Source organism: Typha latifolia, chromosome 2 (genome assembly GCF_019914945.1).
Source record: "Typha latifolia isolate L0001 chromosome 2, TyphaL0001v2, whole genome shotgun sequence".
Lineage (NCBI taxonomy): Eukaryota > Viridiplantae > Streptophyta > Magnoliopsida > Poales > Typhaceae > Typha > Typha latifolia.
Genome location: NC_133087.1, coordinates 6,117,815 through 6,130,391, shown reverse-complemented (window position 1 = coordinate 6,130,391; position 12,577 = coordinate 6,117,815). Strand labels below are relative to the sequence as shown.

The 12,577-nt window shown below is 35.1% G+C and overlaps 1 protein-coding gene across 1 annotated transcript; it reads left to right on the top strand.

The window, feature by feature from the left end:
- Positions 1–6,062: 6,062 nt before the first annotated feature.
- On the top strand, positions 6,063–12,151 carry LOC140782923 (serine/threonine-protein kinase RHS3-like). The gene is made up of 3 exons (XM_073129805.1): positions 6,063–6,565; positions 7,577–8,424; positions 10,825–12,151. Exons 2-3 carry the CDS (start codon positions 7,577–7,579, stop codon positions 11,672–11,674), a joined length of 1,698 nt encoding a protein of 565 aa, XP_072985906.1. The 5' UTR covers positions 6,063–6,565; the 3' UTR covers positions 11,675–12,151.
- The last annotated feature ends 426 nt before the right edge of the window (positions 12,152–12,577 follow it).

The window sequence follows — 12,577 nt, the reverse complement described above, 5'->3', positions numbered from 1 at the left end:
ATGATTACTAGAAAATAAAACTGATGGTCAATCAAAAAAACATTACCACCTCAAAAAATATTTAGTTGTCGCTACTTTCTCGTTCGTCTTGGATCGCGTGATAATTATTGTCCGAGGAATATCAACTCTGATACTAATATTATGAACCAGATTTGAACCGATCTGGATGTAAGAAATTTATAAAAAATTATATGACAATAGCCTCGAAAATTAGGGTTATAATGGTTTTAGTTTCATACAAACCGGAGGTCGGGATGAAAAGATATAAATAAAATAGTTGAGAAATGTCAGAATGAGACAGATTGGTAATATCCGATGTTACAACAATCATTGGAGGGTGGTGGGTGACCAAGAGTGGTACACGGTCATGTAATAGGGTGGCTCATGATGGAGAATGGTGGCTAAGGTTTTGAATTTTAAAAAAATTCGACAGTTAAGATTTACTCCTATAAAAATAAAAATAATTTAACGACTATAATAAAATAATAAAATGATAATAATTAATTGGCTAAACTCAATAATTTCTCAATACTTGGATGCTTAAACAAAGAAACTAGTATCTCTATATATAGAGATTGAGTACAATGAGTTCTACTCGGACTAGCCCTAAAGGGTTATAGTACTCGAACTAGGACTTGTCTTTGAGGCTTACATAACTTAATTAGATTTGTCTTAATTGCTTGCATGACTTAACAAGACTTGCCATAAGGAATTACATCATGAATTAATTAAAAGATAAATAGATTTGATCCATCGAGCTCAATGTCCCTATGACTCAATCTTATCAGTTCCGAATCGTATCAGGTTGAGATCATGGAGAAGAGTAAGGCCATGACTTTATCATGAATTTGTACCCTTTGGTGCTGCGAAGAGTGGATATTTTACTCAACACTCAGTGGTTGTAGGGCTTGGGACCAATCACCTTTGACTTCTGAAGTATGTGGATGAAGTTTAAACAAGAAAGTTGAGAGGTGCAGTTTAATAGAGTTTGCGTGTAACCAAGCTCGAAGTTGTAGCCGATGGTGAGGCTGCTGTGTGCGAAGGATCTCTCATCTTTCTTCAGCTAATATCAACGGAGAATGAGCCTAATGCATGTCCAGTATCACAATTAATTTATCTAATTATTAGATCATGTCTTCACTAGAGATTTTTGGATAGAGTTTTTCAAATTATAGGACACAATTGGACCTTAGTTCAGCCTATCTTTTGCAAAATGATAGTCAAACCTAGGTGGTTAATCACGAAAATAAACAATACTTTTGATGCTTCATGGACAAGCGTCCGGTGAACTGATTGGAGTTCTTATCATGGGTGTAGTGGTTCTACAACACCACTCACCACAGTAGCATTAGCATGACACCTTTCAAGGTGTGGACGAGTGGCGCCAACATTACGCACTTATGATCCGGTAGCTTCATCAAATTGGAAGGAGGTGGACTTAGCATTGATGGATCAGGATGAGACCTTAAGGAGGTTGCATGCACACTTGAAGCTTGCTCAAACATCATGAAGCAAGTCTTCGACGCAGCCATCGAGTGAACAAGTTTGAGGTGGGCGACATGGTGTTTGTCCGAGTGCAACCATATCAGCATGTGACGCTATGCCCGGTACAAAATTAAAAGCTCATACACCACTACTTTGGGCCATTCCGAGTCTCGGAGAGGATTGGGCCGATGGCATATCATTTAGAGCTGCTAGGGGGATCGAGGGTGCACTCGGCGTTTCACATCTTCTTGCTTAAGGAGAGGATTGGCTTGGATTAAATAGTAGGGACAACATTCCCTAAGCTCCTTAATGCGATAGAGACCGTGGAGTAGGTCCATGCGCTAGCTAGACGACGACGTCGGCATGGGACCAGATTGGAGATTGAAGTCTTAATTAAGTGGCTCGGCAAACCATTTGACGAGGTAATATGGAAGCTAGAGACCAACATGATGGAGTGATTTTTTTACTTCACACCTTGAGAATAAAGAGGAGGAAGCGTGGTGAGAAGATATGAAATAGTTCCTTAGTTAAATTAATTTTCTTATTTTGGGGTTGTACTAGTTATTTGCTTATTTGCTGAAGAATAAGATTCCATATTAGTCAACAATTCAAGTCTCAAGTAGTTATAAAATTAAGGGGGTTTTGGCATTCGAACGGCCTAGCTAGGCGTTCGAATGCAAATACTCGAGAGCAAAATGAAGGTTATTTATTTTCTAGTCTTTTCTTAGGTAATTAATCAGATGTAGGTTACTTGAACTCGAGCATGTTTGATCCAGCTAGTCAAGTCAAGTTAGGGAGCCACCAATAAATAGATGTGGTGCATGCTTGATTAGTCACTTTGGAATTAATCGACTCTTCTCATTTTTCTCTTCTCTTTCTCCCTCAACGTTCCCTCAATCTAGCCGACCACTATTGTTAGCTGAGCTCCTACCCCTTCATTTGGTCACCCATCTTATCTCGAATAAATGACCCACTCTCTCCCTCCTCTTCTATGTCTTGCGCAACAACCCTACCGTATACACACCACCATTACTCCACCTCCATCGACCCTAGCTGAGCTCCACCTCATCCACCTCCATGTACACACAAATTAATGATGTAGTAGCCAGATGTTTGAGGGATAATTTTAATTCAAGAGAAAATTATATTTTAAAGGAACATTCTTTTATGAGTGATGTTATGCCTATGTTCTTAATTTGATAGTAGAAAAATGGATTGAAGGATATTCAGGTAGTGATAAATAATATTAGAAGGACCGTGAAATATTTGAACAAGCTTCTTAATCATTTATTTAAATTTAATTGCTAGACAACTTTGCTTAAATATAAGAAGATAATTATGTACTAATGTTTCTGTCACATGGAACTCTACATATGATATGTTTAATTCTGCTTTCACATATATAGCTTTTAAGATAGATAAAGATCTTGATTATATGTCTAATTATAGGTGATTTCTTGCTGAGGATAACCGGTGCAAGTTTAAAAAAAATTCAAATGATATTAACAGTCATAAATTATGCGACTAATATATTTTCTAGATGGAATATTCTTTCATTCAATTAATTCCTTCCAGAAATTTACAATATTAAAAGAATTGATGGAGGAGTCAAATTATTGTGATGAATACATAATGAGAAGTAAGTGTGATAAATATTGAGGCAACCGTAATATATTGATAACAATAACATCTATTTTAGATACGAGATATAAAATAAACTTTGTTGAATTGTTTTCCCCAAAATTTATTCCACATCTTGAGTACCCGGAACCATGTTCAGTGCTGCAAAAGCGTAGCCGTAGCCCCCTACAATCTGCGGCTCCTCGTTTTTATTCAACTATTAAATTACTCATTTTGATGGAGATTTTTAGCATCATTCAAGTAAATACATATTGAGATGGTAGAAACATGAGCTTGTGATGTAGCTACACCTAATTCCAGACCCGGTTAATGCTAGAACTATAATTAAAGGACCAGGATCTCCTATGAAAAAAAATATATATATTCATAAATTGCATAATCCAAGCAGACCCACTTAAAATCACAAGTGGGGTTGTTTGTATTACTGCTTTAATTAAAATTACTTTGGAGAATCTTTACTCTGTGTGCTAATGATTACTTAGCTACCAAAAAACATGGTTTTAATGCATCAAATTTGGCTGCAAATATATCAAGGCTTCCATTGTCAAGTAACAAGATATATATTACAAGGATCACTTTAGAGTTTGATGACTTCCTAAGGTCTACTAATACGTGCTATCGAATCTCTTAAATCAGAGTTAGAGATATATTTATAGGAGCCAAATAAAACATGTCATCCCAACACTTTTGATATATTAAATTTGTGGAAAATAAATACATTGAATTTCCTATTATGTCTAATATAGCTTGTCATATTTTTTTTTCTATACTAATTACTATTGCATTCAAATCTATCTACAATGCGGGATGGAAGATATTATATAAAAATTAGATTATAACTATTTAAAAGATAATAAAATATCTATATATAAGTTATTAAATTAGTACTTCAATTTTCTTTACTTTTTAACGTTAAAAAAAGCTAAATCTTTTCAATTCAGGAAGAACATATTAAAGAAAAGGATATCTGTATTAACTTCCTGATGGTTCATCACATATCTAAGAATAATATTTTTAGTATATTTTCTTATTTTAAGATAATTTATATAATATATTCATATCAATAGTGTGAAACATAATTTTGTACGCATATTATTTATTTATTTTTTTGACTAACTTTTTTCTAATTGCTCGTAGAGTAAAGATGACACTAGTGATCAAGATTTATTGTTTGCAAGCATGGAGTTTATCAATTGCTTAAACATTTTATAACCAAGTTATCAATTGCTTAAAGATAGAATGAAATCGACCATAATGGAATATTCATCTTCCAAGCTGACCTCCGGCAGTCTTTGTGAGCAATCAAAATTTTCGACACAAATTATCATTTGCTTATGCAAATCCGCATAGGGTTTATTTCCATAACCCCTATGCGGATTTTTATATTCTAAGAACATAAATTGCTAGTTTTGTAACCCTTGTGAGGATTTTTGTTAGCATTACATCTTATAATCAAATGAATATTCAATTGCTTGAACATATGTAGTTGATTTTAATTTGCTGGTTTTGACAACAAGTAATTGTTTCGGTGACTTTTAGTATATTTTGTTAATTAGTATCTGTATCACTTAATGTGATAATTTCCTTTTTAGATTTATACTTTTCAATTGCTTGGCTTTCGTGATATTTTATTATGCATATCAAGCTTTATCCTATTAAGCTCATTGAGCCGTCGAATCGAGCTTGAGCCTATTTGAGCGGGAGATGATCTAAGCTATATAGTATTTTTCTAGCTCAATTCAAGCTCGAGCTAAGGTGACCTAAGAATAATCTACAATTGAACCCGAGCAGGGTCAAGCTCCTTCAAGCTTAACTCATTTAGACATGTGTAAAATGGAGTTGGGAGTAAGAAGGGAGAGAGGTAAGCATATTATATTGTTAAATTCTATAAGGATATTCCGATGGTTAATCTTACGTAATAAATGAGTTCGATGAAGAAGTTTTATAATAAAGATATATTTTAAAAAAAAATTGCCAAAATGTTATCACAAGGTGGACATGAGATAAAGTCTTCCCATTAACCTTTTCTATATATTAGGTTGTAATATGTGATCGCTAATATGGTATGAATATCTCTCATGTTCATGCTTTCCTCTCAAATACCAATAGTCCTCCCATATATTTCTTATTTTGCCATGAGTATTTATGAATCTCTAAGTTGCATTAAATGGATATAAATGTATTAAAATTTTAAATATGTTTTAACATAATGTTTGTGGTGTAATTATTTTACCTCTACTATATTAAACTAGAAACACTTTACTCCTGAATTTTTTTTTATTGTTAATATTTCTTCCTATATTTTTAATTAAACTGTAAATACGAATAATGTTAATAGAGACAAATTATGCTTCTATTAATTAAATAAGTTTGGGATGGTATAATTTTTATTCAAGCCAATCTGGTAATTATGTTTAAATTAAAAAGACATGAACACCGTTAACATTGGATTAAAAACAAAGTTAAGAGAGATCAAATAATTTTAGTTCAAAGTACGAAGTAAACTGATCAATTGAATGAGCCAAGCTTGATCACAGCCAAGAAATTGATCAATTTTGAATTTAGTTTTTCGGTTTGATTAGGTTTAATTTAGTTATATATTTAATTTGATTTTATAAAGTGTAGACCAGCTATATTTTATTCCAGCTTAATTTAAAACAGACTTAAAATAATTAGATCGTATTTATGTCTACTAAATATAACCCGTTTGTTAATCGGGTTGTGTCTAGGGTGAAGCTGAATCTGCTTAACCCAACATTGCCATCAGGAGATGCTTTTGACGAATAAGGGCTCTAAAATATAAATAATAAAGAGACAGGGTGTGAATTATAAATTCATGATAAGGTAGGGTGTGATATGCCAATATCTCTACTAATTTTTTTTATAGGTATTTATTTATTTACATTGTTATCCCTGATTAGTGGAGCCCCAATCCTTGGTCTACGGCCGAGCTATAATTCGCTCCCGCCACGCCTCCTAAACCTTCCAACCGTCCGTTCGCTTTGCCCCCTTCTTCTCCTCGCGACCTTTTCCATCGTCTCCGTTCCCCCTCCCACGTCTTCTCTTTCTTCCTCCCTTCTCCCCCTCCGCTTGAATACTATTTCTCTATTTCTGCGTCCTTTTCTTAAATTTAGCAATGAGCTCAAGGGTTCCACCCGTTGGTTTATTTGCGGTTTATCTCGTCTCAACACGCCCCTCTCCTTTTCTCTCCTCTCGTCTCCACGCTTTCCTCTCCCAGCCCCATAATTTCCACCGAGTTCCTAAAAACCATTGTTGGGTCCGCGGGAGGGGGATTTGGCTGTCCAGACCCAGATGGGATTTTCCGATTTGGTCTTCTTGGGCACAGATTTCTAGCATCGAAAATTTAGCCAAATCTATTTAGGACTGGAGGAAATCTCAGCTTTTGAAGACATTTTAGGAGGGATTTCTTGTTTTATCGGTAGGTCGTGATGAAAGTTTTGTCTTTTTTGTCAATTGTGGTGATGGAACTAGACTCACTGTTAAGCTCACAGATTGGTGTTTTTGATGTTTGATGGCTCTTTACTAGCATTCAATTACTTTATGTTTCTGCAGTATGATATAGATGTGTTTTTATCTTTCTGGCTGCAGGTAATTGATTTACTCCCTTTTTATATGATGTGATCAATTGTTATGCCAAGTTCTACAATTTCTTTCTATTTGTTTTTATATTTTTTTTGAAACTGCTCTATGGATACTATGCTACATATTTATGCGCTTTTAGCTTATTAACAAAGAGATTATATGGATATTAGTTATAGATATAATTTCTCTTATTTGGGTTGGCACTCGCCTTTTCTGCTTCTGATTTCATGTTAGCTTCTTAACAGAGGTACGTTATAATTCTAGTATACTTTACTCTTTTAAATGGGAGATTAATTTAATTTCTCCTTTTATTGGGAAAGTGTGGGCGTCTGCATTGTTGGGAACATCATGGTTAACAGTGAAAATTCCGCGCAAGTTGATAAGGAATTGTTTTCAACTCCCTCTTTTGTGACAATTATTATTGGCCTTTTCTGGCAGAGAGCAGTCTGTGGATAATGAGTATAATATTTTTCCAGCTGAATCATAGTGAATTTTACCAAAAGAGAAGTATGAGGTTTATAATAATTCATACCTTTACTTTAAATCTTGTTGCACACATTATGAGTTTAGAAGGATTCTTATGCCTTTATCAGCTGGTATTGGGTTTTGAAGATAGTTTAATTGTTCATTAAACATCATTCTGTGGGTGAAATATAAGATATTCATGGAACTTTGTTTAACTCAGTTGTTCACAATTAGCTGGATGAGTATTGTCATAAGAGTTATTTCACTTCATTAATTTAAATCTTTTCTTTTAAACTTGTTTCACATTCTCTTGAGTTTGATATGCTGTGCGCCAATCTAATTTTTTTGATACATTCTGATCAACTATCATATGATGTTTCAGATGAATTCCATGTCATCAGATATACCACCATTCAATGGTAATAAAATGGATATGGCTACCATTAGCAGTATGGAACCTGCAAGAAGCTATGAAGTTGGTCCTGCCTCTGGCATGTTTATCAGTCCATGTCCAATCTCCAAACCTTGTGCAAATACAGAATCTACATCAGAGAAGCCATCTTGCCACAAGAAAAAAATGGATCCGATTGACAAAAATGGTATGTATTCAACTAAGAATTCATCCCCAAACACAAGCCACTACTCAAGCCCATGCCCAAGTCCAAAATTACCAACAATCTCAGAAATAACTTCGACTTCACCATCTTCTGCAAACTTTCTGGGAGAAAGTACAACAACCATAAGCACAAAGACTAGCGATGCAAAACTTAGCGATACTCAATGCGGTTATGACAGTGCCAGGAGCGACAGCATAGACAGTGACACTTCCATGCCCATCAAGCGGCATACCGGAGGAGATTGTCGTTGGGAGGCCATTCAACTTGCTACTTCAAGAGATTCACCCCTTACCCTAACAAATTTTAGGCTCCTTAAACGACTGGGCTATGGTGATATCGGTAGTGTGTATCTTGTCGAACTCAGAGGTACTGGTGCATTTTTTGCTGTGAAAGTGATGGACAAGGCTTCCATTGTCAGTAGAAATAAGCTAATCAGGGCTCAGACAGAACGGGAGATTCTCGGCCTTCTTGATCATCCCTTCTTGCCAACCTTATATTCTCACTTTGAGACAGAGAAATTTTACTGCTTGGTCATGGAATATTGCAGTGGTGGAAACCTCCATTCTCTTAGACAGAAGCAGCCTAATAAGTACTTTAATGAGCAAGCTGCTAGGTGAGTTCCTTTTAGAATGTACTAGATGCTGTCCAAATAAAATGCAAATATCTTCACTTTATTTGTATATAATATATCCCTCAATTCAATATTAGTATTTTGCATTTTGTGCCTTAGATTTAATTAATTTTCTTATTTTCTTGTTTGATTTAGTCATTATTTCTGCATGTTTGTTTTTTAAATTTTGTTGCAATATCTAGATTATGTTAAATGCATATATTATTGGAACAATGTCGAATTTTGCAAGATTTGGTAGCAAAATATTTCTGTCTTTATTGCCAATCAAATCTCTTTATTTGAATGATAAACAATAATATTCACAATATTGGTAATTTCAAAGCGAGAAGTTTGAATTTTATTTGTTATATGTCCTATAAAAAAATCAAAATTTTCTTTTAGTAAGAGAGGGCTTACATGTTAAGCCTCTTAATTTCTCTTTCTTGAAAGGGCATTGCAATATCATGTGAAATAAACAGAATAAGTGCCACAAAAAGTATCGAAGTGTAGATATTTAGTGGTTGATGAGGAATGTACAAACAAAAAGGTGTCAAGAACAAAAGTTTCATATGTAAGATAGTAAAACAAATTAGTGTCTTTGGAGGAGCAAGCATAGATATCAAGCACTTGCAGATGCTTTATAGAATCAGGTTAACTGCAATACATTTGAGTTAAACATAGCCACTTACATAACAAATTATGCCTCCATGAACAATGAGATAATCATATTGTCTTACTACGTGGTACTGATAACCACTCCAACTCCAGTCCACATTATGCATCAATTTGTCAGATGGACATTTGCACATCTGTTTACTCCTAGGTTTGCTAACAGGCACCATCCCTATGAGATTACAATGTAGATGAATCTTTGATTCAATTTTGGGTGTTTGGCTTCCATCTGAACTATAACCTTACTAGATAAATAAAAATAAAGGTCAGGCCAAACGATTGTGCTTATACATTATATTCGCAGATTAGGATCTTCTCTATATGTGTGGTGCGTGCATATTAAATGATGCTCTGTAGCCATCAAGTCTGGCTTGTATCACCAGTGGTGAGCTTGCAAGAGGCCTTGAGGGCTTCTCATCTTCTACACCAATCTTGGCCTGTGAAGATTTAATTTGGTTGTTCCTAACTTCCTTTATGGTTATATCTAGCATGAGTGTTTTGCTAATGTCAGCTGGTCTCTGATTCTTTGATTGGGGTCTTAATTATATTATATTAAAGTTGTAGTATTTCAAATTCATGTATAATTATTTCTTATTTATGGTTTATGATTTTAAATATGAATAGCATGTTATATATGTCACACAATGGTTGAAGTCTTAAAGAAGTTAATCTGTCCAAACATATGCTAACTCCATAGTTACGTGCAGTGAGTATGATTATTATAGTTCTTTAAATTAGCACAATTAGCTATGTCCAGAATTAATCAAGATATTCAGCTGCTGCAAAAGTTAATGAGTTCCAAGCTCTAAAATAGATTAGCCATTTACGGTGTACTGTATATTATATGAAAGAACTTTGCTTAATATTTCTTAATCATAATTTACAAATTCAAATCTGAATAACATTTTATACACATCACACTAAGGCTAAAGAATTTAATTTGTCCATACACACACTAACACTATAATTATGTTCAGTGATTACTTATAGTTCTAGTAACTAGTAACAACACTAACAAATTGCATGATATTATTTCTTGAAATTATTTGTAGATAGTCATGCATAAGTGAGCACAATTACCTACGTCCAAAATTAATCAAGATATTCAGTGGCGCATGAGTTAGCAGAAGTTAGTAAAAATCCCAAGTAATAAACTAGATTAGCAATTTACCATGTAATGTATATTATATGCCTAAATCCCTTCCTAAAGCTCCTTCATCAAGATATTGTCTTCCAGAACCATTTCACCCCTAGAAGCATTCCTTGAGGACAGAATTATCAACTAGTTTTTTCAGTTGTCTAGAATCGGTTCTTTTGTTTTGTTTTTTTTTGAATTTCTACTCTTTTCTTTTGGTGTATACGATTTATGGGAGGACGTGGGCTTATCATAACAGATTGGACAAATATATTGGAATAGAGTATTGTCTTCCAGACCCATTTCCTTTTATGGTCTAGAATAATAGAATATATAAAGTGCGCGAATGATCTTCTGGAAAATTGTTTCAGTTACCCAATTTGTCATATATGTCATATGTGTCTTCCAGATAAATCTCCCATAATGTTCTGTACATATAACTCGATTTTGTCCATCTATATTTGGATGATTTTGATTGGCTACGGAAGTTCAGACTTGATACCCCAAGTCCCAACACAACTCTTTGGCATGTTGAATTTCTTGTGTGTTAACTTAACTTTTGGGATCCTTGTTCATGTTACATTTTGTTTGTGTAGATTTTATGCCTCTGAGGTGTTGCTTGCTCTTGAGTACTTGCACATGCTTGGCGTCGTGTATAGGGACTTGAAACCAGAAAATGTACTGGTTAGGGAGGAGGGCCATATTATGCTGTCTGATTTTGATTTGTCATTACGATGTTCTGTAAGCCCAACTCTTGTCAAATCCTCATCAGTTCATGCTGGCAGCAATGGAAGTAGTAAAGGGATACTTGACAATGAGAGTAATATCCAGGGTTGCATGCAACCATCAACATTCTTTCCTCGTATACTTCCCAAGAGAAATCGCAAGTCAAAATCAGATTTTGGGCTCGGCAATGCGTCATCCTTGGAATTCATGGCAGAACCAACAAATGCTCGATCAATGTCATTTGTGGGAACTCATGAATATCTTGCTCCAGAAATCATACGGGGGGAGGGACATGGAAGCGCAGTGGACTGGTGGACATTTGGCATCTTCTTGTATGAGCTGCTGCATGGGACAACGCCTTTCAAGGGATCAGGTAATCGCGCCACCCTTTTCAATGTGGTAGGGCAACCATTGAGGTTCCCTGATATTCCATCTGTCAGCAATGCTGCCCGAGACCTCATTCGTGGCCTACTTGTAAAGGATCCTCAAAAGAGAATTGCATATCGAAGGGGCGCCACTGAAATTAAGCAACATCCTTTCTTTGAGGGCGTAAATTGGGCATTAGTGAGGAGTGCCAACCCACCACATGTCCCTGATCCTGTGGATTTTGGACAGTTTGCTAGCAAGGAGAAGAAGGCAACTGAAGGTGGTGATGCTGGAGGAACTGGAGGCCAAAGCAATGCCAATGATTCTTCTTACCTCGACTTTGAGTATTTTTAGGAACAGTTACTATCACTTTTGCTGCTTTATATGTTCTCTGAGATATTTGGACAACTATTTCACGAAAAAGAGAGCTGAACAAGGAATCTTCTCCTGAGCAACAGAGAAACAAATGTTGCATTTGAAGTGATAGATTTATCAAGAGGCTTGTCTTGTCCACATTCAACAAAATGAGTAGCTTACCTGATTTTGGCCTTGGTCACTTGCAGAATCATCCTACTTTTTCTTGAGAAAGGCAGGATCATTGTCTTGTTGCTCTTAAGTCACAGAATGTTGGAGTTTCCTCTCTCCTATGAAAACCAGCATATTGTTTTCTTGTAAATAGTGACTTCTTATTTTCTCGAGACAACAATTTCTTCTTCTTTTTTTTTGACATTATTCAAATGTGACGACCACTTAAATGATGACTTTTTTGCTATGTCTCGACTCTACGCCCATACCATCAATTATATATCATGTTTCAGTTTTCCTCTTTCACCTCTATTCTCACTGTGCACTACAGTCGTGATATAGTTATCATTACTGAACATCAACAAATACAGAAGAAGTCATCAACTTATCCTTCTCTTAGAAACAAAAGGCCCTTGATGACCTTAATTTTTCGAATTACTCTACAGGTCTCTCAAAGAGAAATATTTATTCAGAAGTATGCCATTTGCAGGCTAAACAAACTCCTAGGAGATAAAAAATGAACAGGGCTTTCTTTTTATATTGCTTGCTAATTGCAATTGCTGTAGATGATTCTGGAGAATCCTCTTATGCCTAACTGGTGCAATGAAAGTTTTATCTTTTCCTGATAGTAGGTGACTTACCAGCTTGATGAGGGTTCACTTTTATAACCATCATGTCCAAGAAGTGTATTAGCAATATAATTTTGGATTTTTCGGTTGATCTGTTTTAGAT